We start from the raw sequence: 27,045 nt of genomic DNA, 5'->3' as shown, positions 1-27,045 counted from the left end.
AACTCGCCAGATTTCATTAAAATAAGCTTATTTTTTAAGCTATCACTGTATCATGTGTCCTAAGATTAAACCAGATAGAACTTTTTTTTCTCATTTCTGCATACAAAAGTAGAATAAACCAGTGTACATGCATTTCGACTCAGTATTTCACAATCATGTTAATCCCTTTCTCAAACTAATCTGATCAGTACAGCTAATGATATTTGAATGAATAACTTGAGCCAGAATGGAATATAGTTGTCATCCACAACAAGCTTGCTTTTTCACACTCAAGCTTACATCTTTTTCTCCAGTTTTCCCCTACACACACACACACACACACACACACACACTCGCACACATACACAGTTTCATTCTCCTGCACACAGATTTATGTGCAGGCATCCCTGAATGCACGGCAGTGCTGAACCAATCCGCTTTTGTTGACTTGTACCTCTGCCAACTCTCACTATGAAGACGTTTGATCAGCCAAATGGTCAAATACCTGAGATACACAGTGAGCAGTGCATTTACTCACACGCGAAGCATTTAGCTTCATGCTGCACAAAGCAGGAGTTCATTTACTGAGAGCTCAAATTAGGAGTAAATGTGGAATCCAGTGATATGGGACTAAAGCAGTTTTGGAAAAATGTGTGTATTGATAAGAAGATATGTGCATCTTCATAATTCAGGTTGCATGCAGCTGCAGGTTCAAAAATATCTCATGCAAAAGCAAACACCAGTCTACCTTCACAGTGCCTGCTGAGATTGGTAGAAGAATCAACACCTTGACAAAAACGTGACAAAGTATTCAAGTTCCCAAGAGAAAAAACTTTCTGCTTTGATAAACTGTTCTCTTCTTCTTGCACTGTTTGACTGTAAACACTCTCTTGCAAGTAGCAGAGAGCTGACTTTGCAGGCCCTTTGCAAAGAAGTACAAGAAGGAGACTTTAATTTTTGTTGCCAGACTAGACTGTCAATATTGGACGATTCTGCAAATCCTCAAATTACATCCGTATTAACGCTGTAGTAAGCCACATCCTGTACCCACTGTGAACTTTGGAACTCTCTATACTCTCTTACCTGACCTGGATGAAAATCCCTGTGATTGGCTGAAGTCTCCTATCACTGGCTGGATTATCCAAAGCAGAAAATGGAGCCAAGAAGAGCTGTAGAAATCTAGTTTCACCTCAGACCACTCGATTTGCAATTTGCTGAAACATGTGTAATGATGCCAAAAAAATATGGTCTACCATTGCTTTAACTTCACGTTTTGCCTCCAATGCTAATGTCCCCATTTTAATATCTGTGTATATGGCAAACAAGTCAGTTAGGTTAGTTATAGATCATGACTATAGCAACTATACTACAGTTAAAGTCTGATTAGGGTTTGGTCACTTAGACTTGGTTAACATTGAGGGTTGATTATAGTTTCAAAATCCAGATCAAAAACTGACATCAACGCAATGTAAGGTTAACTTTTCCCACTATCAATAGTTTTTTTTAATGTCTGTTGGCCAAAGAAAAACTAAAAATAAGGTTATTTTGAGCCAACTCTTGGGTGGTTTTCTACCATGAGTACTGGGTACAGATAACCCGGTATTGGCCCAGTGATATTTAGCATGTGGTTGCATGAAAGTCAGACATGCTACACACCCATCCACAGCCACCCAGACTTCCTTGCTGTCCTTACTTTGCTACATAACATTTCGGAGCTTTGAGTGGGATTTTTTTTTTTTTTTTTTTTTTTGCTATTGGCTGCTATTGATAGAGATGTGGGAGCAACTTGTAGTCATTAACTGGCTTTGGCCCACATTGAATATGTCAGGAGAGCACATGAGGAAAATTCAGTTTGTCTTCAATTATTTCACTAAATGCAAACATCCATTTCTAGATATTTATGATATGGAAACATTGTGATTAACTACATCCTCTTATACATGTTTCCTATGTTTGTCAGTTTATAATTGCACAAGAAGACGTTTCTTTCTGCATGTCCCCCCAGAAGATAAAAAATCTTGATGTTGTTGCAGTTGGTCCCACACAGCAGAACAGATGCAGCGGCATATTTTGGTGTTTTATTTCTTTAAATCTTTGTATATTCCAAACAAATAGCAGCAGAGTGATATTAAGTGTAAAACCTAAATGTGCAATTGTTTTGGTTTTTTTTGCTGCAAATACTTTGTAATGAAATCAGAGTAGCTCTTTGTAAGTAAGGACAGTGCTTTTTTTCACTGTATTCCATTAGCATTTTTCTCATTTTCCTGCATCATGCGTGCTTTTTGAGACATGTTCACTTGACGAATCTTCCAGAGACAAGGCTCCTCTCTCAGAGTTAAAAAAAAAAAAAAGCTCTGATTGTAAACTTGTCTCCGATACAGTTTCCCTCTGCAGCCCCAGTGTGTCATCCTTGGGATCAATACCACCACACACCACAGCCCTTTACTCACACTCCAGCCTGGCAGTAAGGGATTGCAGGAAGCCGGTGGGTCAATGGCCAGGTCCTGGTTGGTTGATGGCCATTCGTTAAAGAGTGGTCGACACGGTGGAGCTTGGTGTTAACGGTGTCAGCCCTGATACTCCCGCCGGGACGCTCTCTCCTAATGACCACCCAATCAATAGCCGTCTGCCCTCAGCACTGACCAATCAAACTGACATCTCTTGTTGACACAGTGGGGAAGAGGAAGTTTCAGCTGTGCTATAAGTCTTATATAAATATCTCTGTGGTGGACGTACATGATGGTGTTGTGGGTTACGTGATGCATTTATGGACACTAATAAAATATTATTGATTAATTTGGGTTAAAGACATCTGCAGAGTATATGCGGAGTTAAAGAGTAATAAAATAGAAAGGGAATGTCCATTGCATTGGAGGATGTCAGACTGATTTGTAGGGAAAGGCAGGTTTTGAATAATTACTGATAGTTTCTAGCTTATTCTGTATGCAGAAACAAACTTCACAATGCCGGTGTGTATCAGTTTTTGGCATTATTTTGTTACTGTGACAAATTCACCTGTGTCTCTGCTGGTGAACTTGTTTTTTTTCTCCCTCTTTTCTCTTTTGGGGCGAGATATTTTTATCAGCTCCATGGGGTTTCTTTTTGTATTCCTGCTTCTGTCTCGCTGCTCTTGTCAGCTTTTTGGCATTTGTATTTGCAAATAAACCAAATCAAAAATATTTATATATAAATAAGACCAGAAGCCGATTGAAAGTGGGGATAATTTTGTTCCCTATGACATCTTAAAACGCCAGTCTTTTTCGTGAAATCTGTCCGTCTGCCCATGGCTGCATGCTGCATCATGGTTTTGTGTGTTTGTGTGAGCAAAGGGGCAGGAAATGGACGAGTTGTGGAGATGAAAGGGGATTCAGGCCACGTGGCGGTGGCTACACTGGAGCCTCAGTCCTCTGTGTCTGTCGCTGAGTCCCCCTGTCCGTCCATCTGTCCGTGTGCCCTCAAAGAGATGTTTGTCCCGCCACAAGGGTCATTCAGAACGCACACACATACATATATAGAGATAAAGAAAGAAAGGAGCACACCCTCTTCTCACTGGACAAATGGACACTCGGTGACTGAGTGAGGCACTTGAGGACAAGAATCGTTTTAACCGCCTCCTACAATGAAAGTAGAGGACTTTGTTTTTAATCTAAAGACTGGCAAATGCAGAAACATGTAGACACTTAGAGGACAAAACAGACAGACAGCACAGCTTCTGTTGATCTGCTTTTATTGCACAGTTTAAAGCAAGGAAACATTCTATACACAGATTTTTATTTTATTTTTGGCTGAATACAATGTACAGGAAATGCATTATTGCTGTGTGGTGGAAACCTCAATTTAGCAAAACATTAGCTTAAAGTGGCCTCTTTTTTGCTTTATCACAAAACATTGTTTTAAATAGCTGAATAGGTCATTTTTCCCAAATTTGGAGATACATGGTTTTCACCGTACATCTTACACATCAAATTATTTTACAGCATTTCCTGCATTCAAGGCAGCTCTCACTTTATTCCGTTTGTTGCTGTAGAGCATTAGAGACTTATGGAACAAAACATCAATAACATGGATTGTTTTTTCAATGGAGCTTGGATTTTAAACTGTTATATGTATTCCAGGCACATGACAACCCTTCAAGTACAGTAAAAGCATGCTATCTGACATTGTGACGCAGCTGCACAACTTGACCTTGATCTATTCATGCTATATGCAACATTTCATTCATAAAAAGACAGAAAAAGGTGATCAACTCATTATGAGCATTTCTGCCTTATTATGAACAATGAAGCTCAGATTTCACATAATGTTAAGTAAATGAAACCGTGTACATGATGTAGAAAATTTCCGGTTACATAAACTGATCAGTCCCACCTCAGCTCTGCCAAAATGAAACGGTATATCTGAGAAGAGCTGGCAATGGAGTATTTTCAGTAGGAGATGTGACAATGTGACATCATGCTGAGGGGAAATGAGCAGGAGCAGAGATATATTCAAAAAAAAAAAAATTCTACCGGCTCTATCCCTGAGCTTCACTGACAAAAATGTCTTTAGGTGGTGAGGATTATGGATTAATCTATAATAACTAGTGAAGGAAAAGAGAAAGGGAGAAAAAAAAAGTCTCCCAAGCCCCAAGTCTACCACACTGCCACGAGAAATACTGCCTCATCATCTAATGCTCCCACTAATATTCCCAAATTATATCGTTTAGACCTGTATCAGCACCGGAGAATTAATCATCATTTCTCTGACGCTGCCCATCCCCAGAGTTCATTAAATAAACTATTTCTCCTCATCTGTTTCTACAAATTGTGGACTCTTTCTCGCTTTCTTTTTTTATTTCTTTTTTTTATTTATTCCTGGTCCCTTCACCCAACCCCACCTCTCCATTTCTTGATAATCTGTTTATCCGTAAGTGTCACATTACATTTGCAAAGCAGCTGGGGGGACCACAGCCATCTTGTATGGAGGGGCTTCAGTGTGATTACCCGGCCTCATATTTGGCGCGCACTCAGACTTGTCAAATCCTTTGATCTGAACTGTCTTCATAATCACTTCAAAAAGTCTTCCTGAGAGCGTGAGGGCTTTACAAATGGGCTTCCCACTTTCACACACATATTCTCTCTCTCGCTTTCTGAGGGTGTGTGTTGGTCTGTGTAGGGTTGTGTGTGTTTTCGTTCTTTGTATATGCGTGATTGTCTCCTTCTCTATTTCTTTCTTTTGCAAAGAGTGTGTGGAAAAAAGTAAGGGAAATCAATACGTCTTGTCTACCCTGATGTTTTTTTGTGTGCTGTTATGGTACTGAAGATGTACATCCTGGCTAAAAGTACAAATAGTCGTATCAAAAGCTTTGTTCATAAATTATAACTATTATATGCCATACAGGGCAGTTTGATGTGAGTTATTCGATAGTTAGAAGGTCTTTTTGCAGGTGTCTGCTAACTGTTGTATCCCAAATTCACACTAGAAACTAATTATATACACCATGTGATATATGCAGATTGTCATTAGGCTGTTTTTGCATTTAATACAGCAAATAATCAGCGGAACGGAACAGCACAACTATTAATTGATGAATTCATGCAGGCATGTTCTGGACAGACGCCCTTCTTCAGCATGCAAACTGGCAACAAGATTTACTGAAGTGTACAACATGACATAACGAAGCACAGCAATGTAGTCCCACCTTTAACTTGAGCCAAGATCTGTTTTCCCAGAGGTGAAAACACCTGTATGCACAGCTTCACTATAAGTCCACAATTTTTATCCCTTTCTCTGTTTCTTCAGCCTGCTACAGCACAATTAATACAAATTTACATTGTATGTTTAGCATACTAGCACAGCACATACCAATACATAATTATAAGAAAGCAGGAGCTGAGGTTTAGGGAACAAGGGTGGAACAGTCACCCATTTATACTACTATAAAAACTGTAAGCTTGTTTTCCACTGTGGCGCATCTTAAAGGCCCGGTCAAACACAATTACAAGGCAGATTACTTGTACTTAACCTTCTGAACCCCAAAAGGCATGCTATCTGTGAAACTGCACCAAAATGAGACTGCTTATCAGAGCAATAAAGTGCAAGAGCATAAAGAATTGCGAGATTTTCAACTGGATGATTGTCCTTGAACTGCTCGTCTATGTAATGAAACATAAGCCTGAAGTCGTAGTTTTTTCTCAAAATCTTTTTTAAAAAAGACATCAAAAATAAATAAATTGTCGTAACCTAATTCTGTAAAATACCAAAAAATTTGCACGCCTTAGCAAAACTGAGAAGTCATTAGTGACTGGTCACATGAAAAAAAACGTAATGACATATCAACTGGACTGGACTGAACTGCAGGCAGTGTTTCAACAGAACTGAGACAAGTATGAAAACACTTTGGAAATATGTGTTACATGCTGATTCCAGGTTTTTCTCATTTTTAAAATAAATTAATAAGTTTTTTCTTATTTATGACGTGATTAGTTTATTATAATATCACAGAAGAGATTATGGATTTCTCGCTCCTTGTTGCCAGGGTTGTGCTGTTTCTATTGAGGTGCAGGTTTTGATGTTGCAGTGAAAAATTAGACCACACTGAGTGCAAATGCGGCAGGACCAACAACAAAACAAATGCTCAGAAACTGCCTGGGGTTTAGAGGGTTAAACCATTTTAAAATTTGCATCATGTGTTGAAACAACCAAGCGAGTGCATGACATCGATGGATTGTCGGTTGGGAGGATTTTGTCCATGTTTTAGGGGTAAAGTCACGTTAGCATGACCACTATAAATTGTCAGAAGCAACTGTTCACAATAAAGTTTGCTGGTTATCTTCTCAGGCCTTTCCTCACACCAAAGTGCCATTAATAGTTCTTAAATACCCGATTTGATGAAAGGAACTTTGTGTTTTGCCCATCATCATCTTGTTGCTGTGCAGCTTCTGTTGTTCCCTCATTACTCCCTAAAAATATCTTCTTCCGTTATACCTACAAGTAGGTATTGTTCAGCTTTAGTACTACACTAGTGCGACAACTGTGAGTTGGGATTAATTGTACTGTATGTAGTGGGCTGTAATATAAAGCATTATCAGATTGTGTTTAGTCTCATGCTTATATAATGTACAGAGCATGATGAAGTCCTCCGACTTGCTCTCTCTCCCTCTCTTAGGAACATTTGTAGGTCTTTGTGGTTTGTGTGATGGATTTCATTATCTCAATAGCTGCACGTCTCCATCTCCCTCTCTGCCTGTGTGTTTTTCTGTGTGTGTATAGAAATATATGTATGTTTGTGTACATGTGTGTAGTTCTGGAAAACGGCCTCAGCTGAAACAGACAATGGTGGCCTTTCAGCATATTTTTTAATATCCTGCCCCTGTTGTCAAGTCAAACCTGAGATCCCCCCCCCACTCTCTCTCTCTTTCTTGGTGCTCTCACTCCCTCTCCTAACACTGGTTGGTTAGTTGGATGGTTGGAAGGATGGATGGATGGAGGTGGAAGCGGTAACGGTGGCAGCAGCAGCAGCGACAGGGGAGGTGAGGGGGTGTAAAAGGAGCGCCCTCCCCTCCTTCGTTCTGCGCTTCAACAATAGCATTTGCATATTTTTATACTCTGTCTCCCTCTCTCTCCCTCTCTCTCTCTCTCAAAGAAAACAGCCTGAAGCGTGAATACTCCAGCAGCAGCAGGCATGCAGAGGAAAGCGGAAGCTGGGGAGACGGCGTGTCCGCTTTTGCTGGGGGAGAGAGACGGTGCGAGCACACACACATTCACACAACCGGCTCAGGCCCTTACCTCCAGAGGTTGTGCGTCATGGGGGAAGGATGGGGGACAAGAAGGGGTGTCACGTTAGCACCAAAGTTTGGTGTGTGTGTGTGTCTGGATGTGTGTGTGCAACAGGGGACTGTGGCTCTCCTAAAAGAGGAAGAGACAAAGAAAATAAAAACAGACATTAGAATCAGATGGGCACACTATAAAAACATCAAGCTTCAAATATTAGATTGCAGTCAGCGATGGAAAGTAACTACTGTCATTACTGTATTTACAAATTTGAGACTTCAGGTTGTTAATTTTGAGGTACTTCATGCTTCACTGCACTTCAGAGAATGTTATTTTTATTTATACATATTTAACAACCTACTTTATACATGACTAGATTATATGATACCATGCCAACAGTAGGTATGTGAAATAGTTCAAATTAGCTCCACTTCAGTAAAATGCTACTTTTGCACTGATGCATGAGTGACAATAATGCTGTTACATGACATGAAAATAATATAACACCCACAGAGGGCATTTGTGGTGTCTTTCTGGCACATTTTCTCACCATTTACTTACTTTTTAAATTAGTTTTAAATGGAGTATTTTTGCAGTGTGGCATTTTACTTAAAGACAGGATTTAAATATGTCTTCTACCCTCACACTGTATTTCAACTGCAGGTATTAGATCTTTACTGCAGATAAAGATTTTACTCACAAACATCAGTTAAATTATGCACTAATATAGATGAAACTATTTCAATTGCTAGTTTTCTTTGTAGTTTCTAATAACTGGGTACTGTTTTCACTCTTCTGTGTAAATGTTCATGATAGTCAACGTTTTTCACGGCTGTTTTAAAAGAATATACACAGTCCTGCTGTCCTCTGATTGGTCCATTCTGAGTGCTGTTTGACTGGTAATCAAGCAGAGTGCAAACACCTGAGTGGTGAGTGTGTTTGTATGTAGTTCTGTTGCTTTTTCGCCTTGTAGTGCTGATTTAACCACGTCTCATGAAGATCATTGATATCCACATATTTTAAAATGCAAAGGGTGCAACCAGCACAGCTCTATAAGTAGATCGGTTTTTTTTGTTTGTGGTCAATTCTTGTACTCAGTCTGACCACTTCCACCACGCACAAAGCTGAAAAAGAGGCCATTTTTACAGCTCGTAAAAACAATGCACAAGATATATAATATAACTGCATTTTTTTTAAATCAGTCCACTCACTTTAAATACTTCATGATATGTTGTGGCTAGTACTTCACTGCTTTTTACTCAAGTTAAAATTTGAATGCAAGGCTACTTGGAGGCATTTTTATGCAGGCATACTGTCCCATTTTAGGCCTGAAGTCATAACCTGTGACATTTTCATATGTTTTGTTTGTTTAATTTATGCAAATCTTTGTTACCTGTGCAGTTCAGCCTATAGTTTTTCCATTAAAAACATTTTAATTTGCCACTCAAAACACGGTTTGTGTCTGGCAGCAACATGTTTTCAGCTTAAAGAAGGGCTATTAGCATACACAATGACGGCCATCCTACCTGGAGCAGCATACAGCTAAGAAACTGAAATGTCAACAAGAGAAAATGTATGTAAAAGAACAAAACAGTGCCACCTACACAGTTTGACTGGCAGGTTGTTTCTGGAAAATGCAGTGCAGGGATACAGTACAACAGCAGTGAGCCACGAGAAATGGAGCTAAATGCTGAAAATGAATAATTAAAGCTGAACTGTATATTCTTTTTCACTAAAAGTGCTTTTATTTTCAGTGCCAATGATCTGAACTTTTCTTCACTCAAGTCTAATTGGCTATTTCTTGCAGTATAAAGTAGATACTAGGTGCGAATATTGGGGATGTTAGTTACCCCTCTTGTGAAATAAGAAGAATGACTGCTGCCTAATGGGATCAGCTACTGAATCAAATATTTTGCAGGCAAACAGACATTTAAACATCAGAGTACAGATCACAGCTCTGACATAGACTCCTGTGGGTGCAGTTTATCGGGATAGAAGAGTCTACAAAACGCAGCCAGATTACTGTGAAAACAGTGCTGCATTACGTAACAGTGTCATTCAGAGTTATAGCTGGAGGAGAACACACAGGTTGGATGAATGTTGGCTGAACTGGAGTTTCTGTGGCAGATGCTGACGATGTATTGAGACGTGTGTTAGTCATTGTCGGGAGGATTTGTGTTTGTGGACCGCTAATCCGAAAAGGTCTACGACAAACACAGCCGTGCACACAGGGGAGGACTGAATTTAAAAACACACCCTCGCTTGCGCAGTCACCAACCACAGGCGTAACCGTTGAGAATTGTCCATGCTTTGCTAAGCTTTCGTCTCGCACCTACAATATGAAGGTTACAGTATGAGGATAACTAGATGCGCAGCACTGTGCAGAGCAGAGAACAGCGTGCTGCATGTAATTTCATTTTACATGACACCTTGTATTATCTCAAGTTCAGTCAGACAAAGGAGGCGTCCCCGTGGAAGACCTTCATTTGGCAGTTGTAGGAACAAGCTTTCAGCCGTTTTTTTGTCCAATTCTGACAATGAAGACATCCACATGAGCAGTGATACAATTTGAGGCAATATATATTAATACCAGCATGTGTGGTGCCATATGTTGTCATGAAAAGTACCCAAAATGTGTTTTGTCCCAAACTGATGACAAATGACGTGTTGAATGTGACACTACCTTTCAGACAGTGTGAAAAATATTCTGAAAAATGTGGAAACTATTTATATCAAGACAGAATCCTGTTCAAATTCTCAGAAGGACAGCTTTAATGTGATTCTTCTTGGCTAAAAACAAATCCTGGTATTCATTTTTGGAACAAAAAACACACCAAAATGTGCGGTGTAGCAAACAGAAGAGCACACAAGCACGCATATTCAGTACACATGTTCACACACAGTCAAAACCACTTCCTGGAATGACAAACTGACAGTGCACGACCAAAAGCCAAAAGCTGAGAGGGATATTTGACTTGACAGTCCATGCTGAGGCAATTTTCCAACATGGTTGAACAACAAAGTTCTATTGTGCTCTATTCTGTGCTGCATTGTTTAATTCTCCTCTAACTACTCGTCATTTATACAAGCTAAAGATCTCCTGTCAAGGTAGAATAAAAAATAAAACAGACCCTGAAACAAAAACAGACTAAAGAGGTTAGTAGAGTAAGATGAGTTCCCCCTCAGGTTCGGTGACATGCAGTGTTTCCTAGCTTGGTTTGCAGTCTGCACTAAGGCTTGCTGGTGAGTAATGTGTGGTGGGTGTGAGCTCAGAGGGGTCGGCGGCCAGCATGCAATCTCCTCAAAGCCGCTTTTGTGATGCTGCTGGCTTGAACGCTCACGCCAGGCCTGGACAAAGAAGGAGGGAGGAGATGGGAAAAAGGAAAGGGGGCGAGCAGCAGCTCTGTGAAGCAAGGAAGAGAGAGTGTGCGTACAAGTGTGGCCAATCATACTTCTATTGAGGCTTTTGCAGTTGATGCACTTCCAGAAATCACGTCTGGTGTCTCTGCTCGAGACTGTGAAGTTAAAAGGTCGCGAAGAAATGTCACACAAATTCTGTGAACGAGGGATGAAGAATTTGCACAACGTTACCGTTAAAAGATGATGGTAAATAATAGCATAGTTAGAAAGCTGATGAAAAGAAAGTTCTGCAGAAAAAACTCCACAAGGTTGAGATTATACATGATGAAAGTACAGTTAAGTGTTCTAACAAATGCATAATAACTCAATAGCGAACAGCCACCCTACACCGCAAAGCCATGCTACCGCTAGCATGCTAATTTCTTATATTTAACAAAATAATAATTACAAAAATTAACAGAAATGTTTGGGACAGTGCAAACAGAAATACATTTGATTTGTAAATATGCAAATAACAATTAAGGATTTGAAAAACAATACAGGCACTGAAATTTCACACTTTTGAAAGATATCAGTAGTGTGGGAGACGTGGCAGTAAAACTTGCTACAAGGTCATAGGTTGCAGAAGTAAAATGTTTAAGTTCATTCAACATCCATGACTAAGTAAATTACAATCCCACTTAAAGTGTGAAATAAACATCCATAAGTATTAGTTATCATAACAGTCAAAAACATGATCTGTTTCATCTAGATTGCTCAGGTGTTTGATTAAAAATGCATGAGCAAACAACCCTGCAGCAGTTTTCAGGTTTTCATTGGAATGTAGCTGAATCATGATTGGTTCACAGAACTACATACCATCATCTTTCCCCAGCTGAGCTCCGCCCACCTCAGTCCAATGGGAAAAAAAACACGAAAAAAAACTCTAATATAGAAATTTCACATGTCTAAATAGCCAAAACTGTTTCACATTTAGCAGAAAAAGTTGTGTTTGTGTAACAAGCTGTCCCTCGCACCAAAAAAACTGATAGAAAAAATAAAATTTTCAGTTGAAATTTCTGCAGCTGTCACAGTTCTGTTGCGGGATCTAAGGTTGAGTGCAAAGACAGTGCAGTTTGGACACAAAATCTCAAGCATCAAGATATCAAAAGTATCAAAAGTAATAAATAAAACCTTAAATTCAACTGATAGTCAAAGCCTCTAGGTTCTATAGTTAAGCAACTATTGCAAGAGCTTTTCTGTAGCGACTACATATGCTAATATTATGTAGATTTGCACTCGAACAGTGTCAAATCAAAATGAAAACAACCCTTAGTCTGGGTGTCATATTTTAAAATAACTGAAAGATGCATGGTCCAACATATAATAAGTATAATCAGCTGTTTATACTCACAGCCACCCAGCTGAAAACCTCCAACATGGCTGACAGAGAGTGAACTGAATCACCTTAATGCCCTGTGTTGCACTTCATAAAGCTGTGTGTTTGTAGCTCTTAGTTTACCCACTCTGTATGTGTGTGTGCAAGAGCTGTAAGCTGAGGGAGGGGAAGAGGGAGAGCCATCTAGAAGAAGATGTATGTAAACCCATTTCCAAACAAATGGGCCTGACTGCACAGCAACAGAGAGAGGTGCCATAAGCGTCCGATGTGCATAATGCCCGCATGAATCAAGACTTCCCGGCTGCTGAACGTGACCACACAAGCTTGCGTATGAATAGCACATGTCAGCCACGGTCGCATATCGTCAACAACAGTCGCCGACCCCAACAGCAAGGCCTCATTCTGAAGCTGAGACTCGCTGATCATTTTTGTAGACGCCTTGAAGCTGGAGCTAGCTCGCCACATTCAGCCAATCAGACGTGTTTACACCGCGGTGTTTGATGGAGACGCAGTGCAATATAATACATACTAAACTTACATTGCCTGATAGAGAGGGAGTCAAAGTGTGGCCTGAGGACACACAGTGGCCCTGTGAAGGTGTTTATAGGACCATAGTAGTGTGTTTGGCAGCATTTCATATGTATTTTAGATTTCTGGTCTTTTTTAAAACATATGGTTGTTTTTCCAAGCAGCCATTAGTCTCCATTCATTTCAATACAACACAGTTGTCAATTAACATAGTTAACAAACGAACCAGTTTTGCTAACGGAGTTTTGGAATTTTAATATATAAGTATTTCACACCTTTGCAGGTAACTTCCTTTCATCACGCAACATGAGAATAAATTTGCAGACTCTCCAAACTTAACTTGTGTCGTTAATCACAGTGGCATTTTTGTGATCTAGATTTTATGAGGTCTGCTTTTCTTTATAGTAATGTGACAAAAGCTAATGCATTCAAGGAACTTTAAATACTATATGGAAATCAATAGCTAAATGGGATAAAAATTATATATTAAAATTTTCAAAATTGTGCAAGATGCTTTATAAAATGCTTAAGGTTTCGAGATTAATAGTAACAATTTTGGATCATTTCTGTTCAGCAATGAATGGATGGCAAAAGATGCGTAGACTGGCAAGAAAAATACACAATTTAAAACAATGTAAGGTGTGATTAATTTGTTGCACATATGCTAGAAAATACAAAATCCCTGACATGGTTGTTTAACAGCATAAAGTTGAGTAATAATCCCTCTGGAACATAACAGACTTAACAAGCAATAACAGAAATGTACATCGTAGCAGTCAGGCTAGATTTTAGAGTGTACAGCACTCAGTGTACACAATCCTTTACATTCCCCTGGTTCCAACCTGCACTGGTCCCATTAGAGCTGTAGATTTTCTGCTCATTTGCGAAGCATCATGGATCATCAGACGGATGCCAGAATGTGAAGGCAAACAGTTTGTGCTGTCTGTCTCTGTGTGTGCATCAGACCTGCACCTCACCACATACAGTATATATATATATATATATATATATATGTGTGTGTGTGTGTGTGTGTGCGTGTGTATTTACATCTGCATACAAGCTGGAAACACTAGACAGGTTTCAGTGCAGAAGTAAGGATACATTGTTCACACTCACAGATAGACTGAATAGAGGCCAAATGTGCAGCTTTCTGTGCTCTACAAGTGGAATATTCCTATACATAAAATACTTGTACACATGTGTGGTTCACCATGCAGGCAGGAAGGCTTCACCCTGAGAGGCCTGGCTCTGAGTCAGGGCCCCACCAGCAACTCCAGCTACCACCTATACCCCTTAGCATACATGGCAGCGGCAGTATATGTGTGTGCAAGCATGAATCTACAAACTCACAACTGCGTTTGCATGCATATGAGGCCCGGTGTGTGGCAGAGGTTGCCTCCACTGTGACACAACAAGGCCATCATTTATCCCTGATTGGGATGAAGGCAGTAGCATTGAATTTGTGCTACAATGTGGCGCCCATAAAGACCAAGAGACGACATTTCCTCCCCATTTCCCTCATGAATATCAAAGACGAGGCAGCGCCACCACTACTGCCACCACAACAACACATAAGGAAAAATTACAGCCCTATTATTTTATTTGCATTACCTGTAATAGGCAGCATATTGGGTGCTGTATTTATTGCCTTATCAGCACCAGCTTGGCTGTAAACATTCGCTGATTTATTAGCCATCCGGGCTTTGCCCAAACATCACACATAATTACATAGCAAATACAGTAGCAGGAATTTTTTGTTGCTTTTACTATTTTGTGGGGTTTGCATTGGATTGACCAGACTTAGCGGAAAGAAAGCAGGCAGCTTTGGAGTTGGAGGTTGAATGCGTCTATCACAGATGGAGGATCTTAGAAGCTAGTTTTTCCTGCTGCTGGCTCACACCCAGACATGCCTATAGCCTCGACAGGGAATCAGAGAATGGCTGTTATTTGTACAGCTCTATATCCACAGTCACTCCTATCGGGGATGTGGTTAGTGTTGTTTTTTCTCTACCTGAGCGCCTGCTTCCATCCAATTATGTTGTTTGTCTTCTCAAAGACCTCAATACCTCTAGCTTTGTGCACCCCCTCCCCTCCATCCACCCTGCTCTTCCACACACTGTTCCACAAAGTTAGATAGAACTAGATCCATTAAGTTGGTGAAATGAACAAAAAAGTGCGAGAGAGGGTTACCCTAGGTGCGCCCGTTCTTCTGTTATCCAATTTTACTGGGATTTGGAGTGATTTGCGCCTGGCTCCCCGAGGGAAATAAATACTTTGATTAATGTAATCCTGGGCAGGGAGGTGCCACAAACCCCCCCTCTATCCTCAGGGACCGCCACTGTTTAACAAACAAAAACAAAAAGCAGGGACTAAGGAGAGACATGCACAGTGGCTACAAAACCAGGCTGCTGAAGCAACTAGACTCCTATAGATGTGGTTTCCTGCGGATTTAGTTTATTTATTAATTACTCTGCTTAATAACACAATATCATTCTTGATTAGCATGTGTAATACAGTCTAATAGAATAGAAAAATACCAGCGTGTCCTTACACCGATTTGCATACACAATAACACTGTGGTTTGTTTTGATGCTGCTGGAGGAGGAGGTGAGGTGTGTGTGTGTGTGTTGGGGGGGGGGGGGTGTATTGTGCATGTGTGTCCATGCTGATGTGTTTTACATCTGTATGTGTATGTGTGAAAGAGAAGGAGGGATATGGATGACTGTGAGACAAGCAGTACCCAATGAGCGATAGGTGGAAGGTGGGGGTGGGGTGAAGCTGGAGACTGACAGACAAAGCACACACACACACGCACACACACCTCTCCCTCCCTCGCCCAAACACACATGCACACACACCCCTCCCTCCCTCGCCCAAACACACATGCACACACACCTTTTTCCTCTCTCTCTCTCCTCTGACTCAGAGAGCTGCACTTCATTCTATCTTTGCCGATCTGTTCCCCGTCACTCACCTCCTCACCAGCCGGCACTATAGTGCTTCTTTTTTCTGTGTGTGTGTGTGTGTGTGTGTGTGTGTGTGTGTGTGTGTGTGTGTGTGTGTGTGTGTGTGTGTGTGTGTGTTTGTGTGTTATACAAACACCTGCTTTTGGATAAGGCCACATAGATTCATCTTTTCCTCCTTTATGTAATTTTATTTGCACAAAAGAACTGCCTTGGTGCAACTTTTGACCTTTCTTTTTCAAATCAAATCACACTTCAAATTAATTTTTGAAGTCATCATAAAGTGACAAGTGTAATCAATTCCTAATTCCACATAAAAAACTTTATTAAATCTATTTATTTGAAACACTTTTTTTTACTTTGTTGCAGAAAAAAATAATGTTTAGAATGTTCATAAATACAAACTAACCTATTTTGTGTCCTGTGAGCTGCATTTCTTTACACTACAGAGCTCTATTTTCACTCAAATTATGACATCTCTGTAGATTTCCAATCCAAAATCAATAACCTGCTGGGCTGATACATGTCTGAGCCATGACTCTTGGTGAAATGAACACCACTGGAGAGTGCTGTGATAAACATATAATGTTTACCTACATGTCTGCCCATTTACAAGCTGGAGGCCTGCAGTGCTGCACTGCTAATAGAGGGCAATTACTAACCCCATGCAGTGGAATAAGAGGTGTATATAACTCTATATTGCCCTTTAATAATAGAATATTAATAAAGACCCTCTGTCTCGTTTGAATGGGTTAAGAAAAAAATCCTATTCGTGTCTGAAATTGAAGGCATGTTTAATGCTTACACTGATATTCAGTGTAGCCCATTTAATTAACGGTATAGTAGCTACATTATCATTTAAGTGCTCCAAGTTGGATTCGGCTTTAAATCAACGTTTGGTCTGACGTGAGACACACTCAACGTATGTCGTTTCGGATTAGTGACTGGACCAAGGGGAAGAAAATAAATTATGTAGCCCATAGGCAACTTAAGTAGGCCATAATTAAAACGGCAGAAATTGCTTCAATTTAATCTGAATATTGTAACCAGGGCTGCAGTGGAAGCTACAGGCACCTACACTGCTGGGTTTACCCACCTTTCTGTAGCGCACATAAATCAGTATCTAGAAATTTATGGCGGCTGTAAGAATCCAAGTGATCAGACTGTGAGGACGCATAACGAATGATTTTGGTGCTTTTCTCTTGTGATCCTCGCGAAGTGGACGCTTTTATCATCTGCGTAATTAAATCACCTTTAACACAACAGAAAGGACCCACTTCCTCATCACCTCATCCGATCCCTCACTCACAGCATTTGGAAACACGCGGGTTGTACTTGGTGATATATTTGACCATCTTGATGAAGTAGACGGTCTGCTCCTGGAGGAATAAATAAATTTCCCTCCTGCTACCAATAACCGTCACTGTTGCACCATGACAGAATGGGTGCATAATGCAGGGTAATAACGCACAGTGATGCTTTGATGCTTTGTTACTGCTGCTGCTGCTGCTGGTGATGATGATGATGATGATGACGATGATGAAGAGCAACACTGGATAGTGTAACACTAAATGGCCGGTCAAGCATGCAGAGAAATTGCAATGCACTAATTCCCGGGATGATTCATGAGTCCTGCCCAGCCCTCATTTGCTAATAATTCTGAAAGTCGCTGGTTAGTCATATGTTTCCACAAAGACCTGCTGGCTCAGACTTATGGCTTATAGGCTACTGCAGATGGCGACTGGCTTAAAACAGCGTGCAGGGCCTATCTAACCACAGACTATTTGCATATCAACTAGGTCTGCTGTCATTGATAGGCTGCTGTCATAAGGTCTGCACGGATCAATACAAGCAGGTCCATGGCGCACAGTGGATTATGCGTTAAAAAATGCGTAAAAAGTGAAAATACTCATCTATGTGCAGTTTTCAGCCTGTAATAAAACTGGGCAGGATATCTTTTAGAATTGGGATAATTAAATTAAGCATTTAATTGCCTCTGGGAGTGAGGGAGGATATTCTTATTGGCCTCGGATTTTGACATGCAACTTGTTTTTCGGGAATGTGAATTAGCATATCTTTGCTTTACAGTGACCCATCATTTTCCTCCTGCAGGCCACTCATATCTTTGTTACCATCCAGCTTTCAGTTGGTGTCTTTTCAATGCACGCATGCACTGCAAAATTACAGAACAGTTTCAAGAGTTTGTCAGTGTTCAGACTCTCTTTTTCAAAAAGAAAAAAAAAATGGCCCAAAGCCAGGCAGCTGCAATTATTATTATTATTATTTGCAGTTTATTGGTATTTCATTCTGTTTTAGTTTGTAAAAGAAACAAACTAATTTTAATTACACAAATTAGAAACGATCCAGAAATGTTAGTTTTTTGCAGTGTAAGCTTTACATATTTGCGGCACATGCACCATGAGAGAGCGCGACACCTGGCGGCACTTATATATATATTTTAAATTCTGATAAATCCAGCAACGAATGGATTTCACCTCAGTCTTCACTGAAGCAGCGCCAGCATATCCTGACGTGTAGGCTTTTAATACGACTCTGATATTTCATATAAAAATAATTACAGCCCTGAACATGTTTGGGAAGTTGTGCGTAATGTTATTTTTCTTCTACGCACCATAAAATGGCAGTTTTAGCTTTTGTATTCATTGTTTTTTGAGGGAAGTCACCCAAAAAGTCATATTTTGGCTTAATAAACCCCAAATCAATACATTTAGACGGATTTAAACCCCAGATATACGTTATGGTGTAAGCTAATCCAATATCAAATAAAATGCGCAGTTAGAATAATAATTTGTGCTTGATTTTATGGATAAGGGCTTTTTTTTATTTTTCGTTTTACAGATGGAGTAATGGCGTTACTGTAACGCGTTACCCGTCCAGCACCGGTGCTGCTGCTGGCCCGGGACACCGAGGCTCTTTTCATCTCAACTCCAGTGCACAAACATACAGCTTAATGCGACTAGTGTTTCCCTCTTTTATTGGGCTCACCATGGCTACCAAGTGCTGGGCTCAGAAATGCACTCCCCATCAATGAAGGAAAAGGAGTTAACCCGTGAGAAAGAAAAAAGAAAACTAACTCTTAGTAGAGTATAGCGCAAACTGCACCACTTTCCCCCTCAAATTCGAGTTAATGTTCGTCAGATCCTTCGTGACGAGCTTCCAAAAAGGCAGCAGAAAGTTGTCACAGGCACTGAAATGAAATCTTTTTGAGTTCTTAGAGATCATGTTGTCTCTGCTATTACTAAATGATTTCCTGTGACCGGACCTCTTTTGCATCTGTACTTTTAGAAAAGAAAAGTGTCCTTTTTTTTTGAAAGCTTTCTTGACATTTCCTCGCTGCTTGGAAGAGCTCCAAAACAAAAAGAAAAACACACAAGCAAAATAGAAAGAACAAACCCGGTCAGCATTCATTAAAATCCAAGCTATTTATAAGCGATCATAAGCTTTGTCTGGCTTGATGAGTGCAGTTTCATGGCAAGCGGTGGTCGGCAGGCTGCTGCGTATAAACTTTAAACAAACTTTGCAGCAGCGAGATCGATTTATATTAAACGATTTCATATTGCACTTGCCTACGCGATCCCTCTGGAGGATTCAACCGAGGGGTCTCTCTCTCGCTCTCTCTCTCTCTCTTACACTCCCCCCTTCTCTTTCTCTCCCTCTCTCCCTGCTTAAAATGTGATTGATTGCACTTTTCTCCGGTGGACATTCACTACAAAACAGCACAGCTTATCCATCTGCCCGCTATTTATATAAAAAGCAAAAAGGCTGGGGCGCAAAACGCAAACAGCGACGCGCGTATTGATTTTTACGCATTCGGGAGAAGGGAAAAGGACACGCATTTGCAATTCGGTTTTTATAAATCTAAGAGAATATGACTGCATATCGGCGCACAAGTTGGCTGAAATGTCATTTTAAAGCAGCAAAGCAGTCTATAAGGAAGCATATTACCTCCACAGTGGAGCAATGCGCGATAAACTCTAACATTCCTCAAGCGTAAAAAGAAATCCGCATAGAAAATTGTTGACTTACCTTGTGTCCAAGAAAAGGGAAATAACTTCGCATTGTTCATTTGGAGCCTGTAAATGGTTATCTCCCTTTCCTACGACTCGGTGCTCCCTAAGATTTTCTTTCCTCTGCCTCAACTGAGCAGGAGCACTCCTCGGCTCCCGCTATTATTTTCACTAAAATATATGAAAATTTATGCAAATGAAAATCAGCACTAACTGTTCGTCTCTTGTTATACTTGGGGATGATTTTTTTTCCTCTCCCCCCTTTCTTTCTTTTTTTTTTCTTTTTTTGCATACAAAATAAATGAACTCCCCCAGCAGGGAACTTGGGGACCTTTTATAATAAGCAAATAAATAATAAACACATCATATATCAGAGAAGAGTGTTTTTTATCGCCGCTCCGTGATTTCAGGGAGCATTTGTGAAATGGTTTTTGACTCTCCTTTCATATATATTGTATATTTTTTCTATTTTTGAGGGGTTGTCTTGTGTAAGGAGCCCTCTTCTCTGCATATGCACTCTTGGTGTCACGTTTCTGCTGGCCGCCTGAGACGCCCTTTTCAAAGCGTGCAGTGTGGATTGAACAGCAGTAATTTAGACAGAAATCCTCACTGTATATTAATGAATAGAGGGCCCCATGGCTCTGGCCCCTAGCCTGCCTATTCAATGTAAACAAATCCACGAGGCTCCCCCGGTTTTGAGCCCAGTCCAAATTAAATCTACTGGGATGAGAAGAAGAAGGGGGGAACTGGCATGAAGTACGCAGCCTGTGCACAGCTACTCCACTGCCTTATATTTGCTCTTAAATCCCATTTGGAATAAAAGTCTGTGCGTCATCTTTGATTTGGGGGGCTTATGAGGCAGTGTTGGGGGTTAAGGCGTGACATGCAGCTCTAACCTGCATACAAGATAAACTTAATCCGGTCAGAGAATCACCTGCCACAGGCCTTGCTTTGACCAGGTGGACTCAGCAGACTGCGGACACCTTAACTCAACCAATGGGTGCAGTGGGAGCTATATATCTGTAACCTATTACCACCCATGGGTGCATCCATAGGCGCAGGGGTCCCACACACAAACAAAGGCCCCATTCATGTCTGGGGTTATGTGGTCATCTTGAGGGATGGTGCGCATTTTTAAGGGCTATACCTCTGGATTTTTTTTCTATAGCCGATTCCCAGCACCGCCACCCCGCACACCCAAATCCCCCAAGGACTGCTCAATTTGCCCTTGTTTTGGTTGCCACTTTCTCTTTCACTGTGCTTCACTGAGGTTGCCTGTGCGCGGCGTTTCCGCATGGAAGCATTCCCGCAACCTTTGTGCGTTAACTCCTGAGGAGCCGAGGCGCAGGGCTCCACTGGCTGCAGCGCCTTTTCTGCACCCACATCATGACTGTTCTCCCTCTCTGGCATGTTTTACATGTGTACACGCTGCTCCCAGGTCCATTAAATAGACTTTTATTCGATTTAGGGTGCAGGATGTGGGTTTTATAGAATTAGAAATCACGACTCTGGGACACATTTTTCTACTTTAGATGCTCGCAAAAACTTCAGCTGGTAGATTTTAACAAAATTGTTGATCTTAAAATTTGAACACACTGTGCACCTTTTTGCTATGTAGGTTTAGAGTACAAGAAAAAGCATGCACCATTAAATTAGTTTTTTATTTCCTTTTCCCCCCAAGTATTTCCATTCTCTCTCCCAGGGAGATCTGAACCCCTAACTGTGGCAATATTCTATTACACAGTCAGGTCAGACAACCAGATTATTGTAATTGTTACTAATAGGTCTTAAAATTATTATTTAAAATAACTCTTAAGCCTTGCATCAGTCGTGAATATGAGAACAAAAAGTAAATATATAACCACCTAGGTAGATTTACGCACATTTTACGCATCTCTTTGAGCTGCTGTAAATCATTATAACATTGGTTTATGTAGCAATTGTGTCTTTTTAAACAAATAGTCTCCTATATTTTGATGCTGGATAGTGTATATATATATATATATATATATAGTAGTAATCGTAGTAGTAGTAATCGTTTATGGTGGTTTGGATCTCGATGATGTCAAACTAGAGGTTACAGTTCATCGACCTTTTTTAAAAAATTATTTACCCCCTCACCACTGTTTGTGTACTAGTATCTCAGTACTATTTACTACCAAGTTGTATTCCCCGTTTTGTTAGGACTGCAATTAAAAATCAGCCAATTGGAACAGCCGGAAGGAGGGCTCGTGCGCCCGGAGCAAGGCTGGCGAGACCTGCCAATCACACCCCGGGTAACCAATCAATGGGGACGCACGGGGTAAACATCGCGTCCTCTGACTGGGAGGGGGGCGGGACTACACGGTCTGTCAGGGAGAGAGAGAGAGAGAGATATAGAGAGAGAGAGGTGGAGAGAGAGAACAAGCGAATGAGAGAAGAGGCTTACAAGCAGCACCGTACACTGTTATACTGGATTGTACTTCAACGGGAGTTTGCGGTTTGGCAGGTTTATATACATCAAAACAGAACAAAGAGATAGGCTCTACAGTGCTATAAAAGAAGAGAGAGAAAAGAATAAAGCGAGGGAGAAATCTCGGCGACTGAATTACAAAAGAACTAAGGACACTCTGCTAATGTTTTTCACATCCAAAGGGGACATAAACTGGGACTTTGTACATTGTGGAGAATTTGCAAGGCTTTTTGTGTTTTGCGACCACCAAAAGTTTGTTTGGGACAGCGCCGTTTTCCTGTATATTTGAATTTTAATGCTCACAATCTCATCCCAGTGCAAAACTTTCTAAACGGACTGCACATGGTTTCAAAGGGCTTTTGAAAACCTGGAATTTTATTCGTCGATATCCATGCAGAAGTGTCTCAACTAGAATGTTGTAAATACGTGCGGATTTTATTCAGTTTTCTGTCACCGTTTTTGAAGCTTTTTTTGCGTTTTTACGCACGTCGATGGTATTTGCCAAAAACCTACCCATACTTTTGAAGTTTGAATAATTCATGAGATACAATTTGCCTGCTCGAAAGAAGTGACTGTAAAAAGGGAGGGGGGTTATCCACAAACATATTCATAAGGGTTGACGGAATGGCCACCGCGGCTTCCAATCCTTATCTACCCAGCAATAGCATCTTATCGTCCGGCTCTATCGTGCACTCTGACTCCGGGGGTGGTGGCATGCAGCCGGGCAGCGCTGCGGTTACCTCCGGGTCTGGGGGCTACAGGGGAGACCCCTCAGTCAAGATGGTACAGAGTGACTTTATGCAAGGCTCAATGGCAGCGAGCAACGGGGGACACATGCTGAGCCATGCCCATCAGTGGGTGACATCCCTCCCGCACGCCGCAGCGGCCGCAGCAGCAGCCGCGGTTGCAGCAGCTGAAGCCGGATCGCCTTGGTCGTCGAGTCCCGTTGGGATGACGGGCAGCCCGCAGCAGCAGGACGTGAAAAACTCCGGCAGAGACGATCTGCACACGGGCACCGCGCTGCACCACAGGCCCCCTCACTTAGCTCCCCATCAGACTCACGCCGGGGCTTGGGGGAGCACGACTGCGGCTCACATTAACTCCATTTCTGGGGGGCAGCAGCAGCAGCAGTCGCTGATCTACTCCCAGCCGGGAGGGTTCACTGTGAACGGGATGCTGAGTCCGGGGAACCAGAGCCTGGTGCACCCGGGACTGGTGAGGGGAGACACTCCGGATCTGGACCATGGCAGCCACCACCACCACCATCACCACCAGCATCCGCATCACCAGCACCACGGCGGCGTCAACAGCCACGACCCGCACTCGGACGATGACACGCCGACCTCGGACGACCTGGAGCAGTTCGCCAAGCAGTTCAAACAGCGGAGGATCAAACTGGGCTTTACGCAGGCGGACGTCGGCTTGGCTCTTGGCACCCTGTACGGGAACGTTTTCTCTCAGACAACCATTTGTAGATTCGAGGCTCTACAGCTCAGCTTCAAAAACATGTGCAAGCTCAAGCCTTTGTTAAACAAGTGGCTTGAGGAGGCCGACTCGTCCACCGGCAGCCCCACCAGCATCGACAAGATCGCGGCGCAGGGGAGGAAGCGAAAGAAGCGCACATCCATCGAAGTGAGCGTCAAGGGGGCTTTGGAGAGCCACTTCCTAAAATGCCCCAAGCCCTCGGCCCAGGAGATCAGCAGCCTGGCGGACAACTTGCAGCTGGAGAAAGAGGTGGTTAGAGTGTGGTTTTGCAATAGGAGACAGAAGGAAAAACGGATGACGCCCCCAGGAGTGGCACAGACGCCGGAGGATGTGTACTCTCAGGTCGGCAATGTGAGTGCAGAAACACCGCCCCCCTCCATGGACTGCAAAAGAATGTTCAGTGAAACATAGAACAGCACACAAGAATATTTTATATGAAATTAAACTGATTAAAAAACACACAGACTATCGCCAAGATAGCCAAATTTTTTGATACTGTGATTGTGAGGGAATATGAATGAGACTGCAAATGTGTTATCTATTTTTCACGAGCAAAAAACAGAAAGAGAAAAAAACAGCAACCTTCCCCCCCTTTTTCCTCCCAAACCCCCTCAGAAAACGCACCGTTAACCTTCTTCCAGGCCCTAAATGTCTTAACCTAAAAGGTTCCTTCTGCTTTTTTCTTTCAGGGGCATTTTTTAGTAGATTACTTAAAAGATGCAAGTGAAGCGAGCGACCAGAGGGTGACAACTACAAGTTCATTCCACCAGGTAATTTTGGCGCATTGAAACACACCAAGAGGAAAACCAAGTATTGTTTTTATTATTTTTTTCTCTTCCCCCCTCCAAAAAGATCCCCCCTCATTATCCTGTGTTTGATTGAAGAAACAAAGGAGCAGGCATTTTGTATATTTAGAAATGGGACTGAACCGCCCCCCTTCTTCTTCTCCATGCCCAACAATAACAGAGGGGAAAAACTGCAACAATATAAAGAAGAGTGACATCCACGAAGCTTCCATCATGATTTACAGCAAAATTTTCTTTCTCAGAGGTGGACTGCATGGTTTCATTGACACACACACATACGGAGGATTAGGGATTTTTTTTCCCCCCATCTTGAGGCCCTCATGAGCCCAGAAAGAAAAGACAAGCAGGACCAGGACTGTATCCGCCTGATCTCAAAGATCACTTTCCTTGTTTCTTTCACGTGGGTTTTTTATTATTATTATTATTTAATGGACATTGACACCGTGAGTGGATTTTTCTTTATTTTTTTTCAACAAATAGAGCATAAGACATTTGAAAAAGACTTGAGCTGCACTTATTTGAGAAAAAAATTTGAAAATCTGTTGCCAAGTGTGACTGAGTGGGTGCTGTGGATATACTATTAATGCTGCCCTTTGTAAGCAGTATTCTTTGGTAGGTTTTAATAAACAAAACTCTGTAAAGCCGGCAATATAGATCACTAGATCAGATACTGATCTGAGTTATTTACTTTATATTTTTCATCAAAATGACTTGTTTTAATATTTTATTCGGAATACATATGAATTATTCCAAACGGTAATTTATTTTTTCTCCCTCCAGGAACTTGTGTAAGATGCTTTCACCTTATCTTGTTTAATTTTCCTTTTGTTTCTTATAATTTTTTTTGTTTTTGTTGTTGCCCTTATTTGTTTTAATTTTTGTATTATCGTTTCTAAAGGAGCACAAATCACCATAAGCTGACATTGACCGTTGTTAGGTAATAAGGGTATATTTTGATGTGATAATTTGATTGTAATTTAATTTCAGTAGTGGTTCCGTACGAGCTGATTGAGACACAATAAATTTGTTAGAATGAAATGCGGTCATCTTGTGTTTTGAAATTTATATTGGGCTGGTTGTTTTATTTTTTGTTATTCTAAGGGGGGTTACCCTGTGTGCTATTTTTGCATGCACAGCAACTGAAGCTAATGAAGAAAATGGTGGACTATTTTGTCCCAGATGAAGCTGCGAGCTATTAATAACCTCCATTACAACAAAGCACTGAAAAGGACAAAAACTTACCTTTTCACGCTAAACGCATGATTTTATTTATTTGCTAAATATAAAAAACAAAAACAAGCAGGCGTGATAACATGGGAAAAGCCTCCAGAAATGTACATCAGTGCTCTTATCGCCATCCCATAACTGTGTATTACCATTTAAATGAAACATCGCGGTCAGTTGCAGGCCTGCACAATGGTTCGTCTGTTTGTTTACATCTGCTGCCTCTTCAGGCCTTGGGCAAAAAGCACCGAGCTCAGCCTGCAGGATGGAAAATGTATATTCTGTGGGAAAAAAAAAAAAAATTAGGGAGGATCGACATTTCTTAAAGACAGCCAGGCGCGTCCATATTGTGAGGGGTTGATATATGGAGCCTGTTTAATGTCCTGACTGCATGTTATGTAATATTTACGCTGCAGCTTATAGTCCAGATACTGCAGTACATAATACAGATAAACACATATTTAGCATAATTACTGACCTGCTTTATGAGCGCCGCATTCATGCGCTCCTCATTGGTGCCAAAGCAACAAAAACTGAAAAAAATAGAACTGTAATCTGCAGACTAATTGACTTCTGAAATAGATTTGAATCTATAAGCTGCCTTCATTGAGTTAATGCTAAACAAAGCTGTGTTCTTATACTGCTCTACAAGCTGTAGACCGACTCAGCTCTCCAGTTGTGTTTTTAGGAGAAAAAAAAAAGGTCCAGAGCTTCGGTGAGCTGACGTGTTGTTTTAGGATCCGGGGCACTGGGTCACACAGCTTATTGATTGTGTCTGTCCAAAGCTGAGCAGCCCACAGGCTGAGCTTGGAGCCTGCTTGCAGCTTACTGAGGATGAAGCAGCGAAGGTTTCTATTTGAGTGGTGCAAATTAATATGAAGTGTGTTGTTCCAGGGGGCTTCTGACAGGCTCAGAGGCGGAATCTGTGCGGGGATTTTTACGCAAAATAATATCCAAACTCCACCACCAAAGTGACTGACAATGCGCCCGTGCAGCCTGCTGTGTACTTGTAATATATCATTTCCTGCACTAATTCTAAATGATACAGGCAGTTGGATTTTTTCCCCCCCTTCCACAACAGGACTATTTT

General features: G+C 41.3%; 1 protein-coding gene and 1 long non-coding RNA gene across 2 annotated transcripts; one reads left to right on the top strand and one right to left on the bottom strand.

Annotated features, from left to right (window-relative positions):
• Window positions 1-4,800: 4,800 nt before the first annotated feature.
• LOC118471656 (uncharacterized) lies at window positions 4,801-20,383 on the bottom strand. The gene is made up of 2 exons (XR_004849002.2): window positions 20,008-20,383; window positions 4,801-7,866 (listed from the first exon to the last, which is right to left on the bottom strand). It is a non-coding gene; the product is annotated as an uncharacterized LOC118471656 (long non-coding RNA).
• Window positions 20,384-22,393: 2,010 nt separating this feature from the next.
• Window positions 22,394-25,769, top strand: pou3f3b (POU class 3 homeobox 3b). Its single transcript, XM_035957406.2, has 2 exons — window positions 22,394-24,276; window positions 24,615-25,769. Exons 1-2 carry the CDS (start codon window positions 23,065-23,067, stop codon window positions 24,711-24,713), a joined length of 1,311 nt encoding a protein of 436 aa, XP_035813299.2. The 5' UTR covers window positions 22,394-23,064; the 3' UTR covers window positions 24,714-25,769.
• Window positions 25,770-27,045: the final 1,276 nt, after the last annotated feature.

The sequence above is a fragment of the Amphiprion ocellaris genome, chromosome 24 (assembly GCF_022539595.1).
Source record: "Amphiprion ocellaris isolate individual 3 ecotype Okinawa chromosome 24, ASM2253959v1, whole genome shotgun sequence".
In the NCBI taxonomy this organism is placed as follows: domain Eukaryota; kingdom Metazoa; phylum Chordata; class Actinopteri; family Pomacentridae; genus Amphiprion; species Amphiprion ocellaris.
This window is presented reverse-complemented; position numbering and strand designations above follow the sequence as displayed.

Bases quoted from the DNA above. Each gene is read 5' to 3' on its own strand.
- pou3f3b (XM_035957406.2), top strand. From the start codon at position 23,065: ATGGCCACCGCGGCTTCCAATCCTTATCTACCCAGCAATAGCATCTTA. The intron at 24,277-24,614 runs GTGAGTGCAGAA...TTTTTCTTTCAG, and splicing joins TGTACTCTCAGGTCGGCAAT to GGGCATTTTTTAGTAGATTA.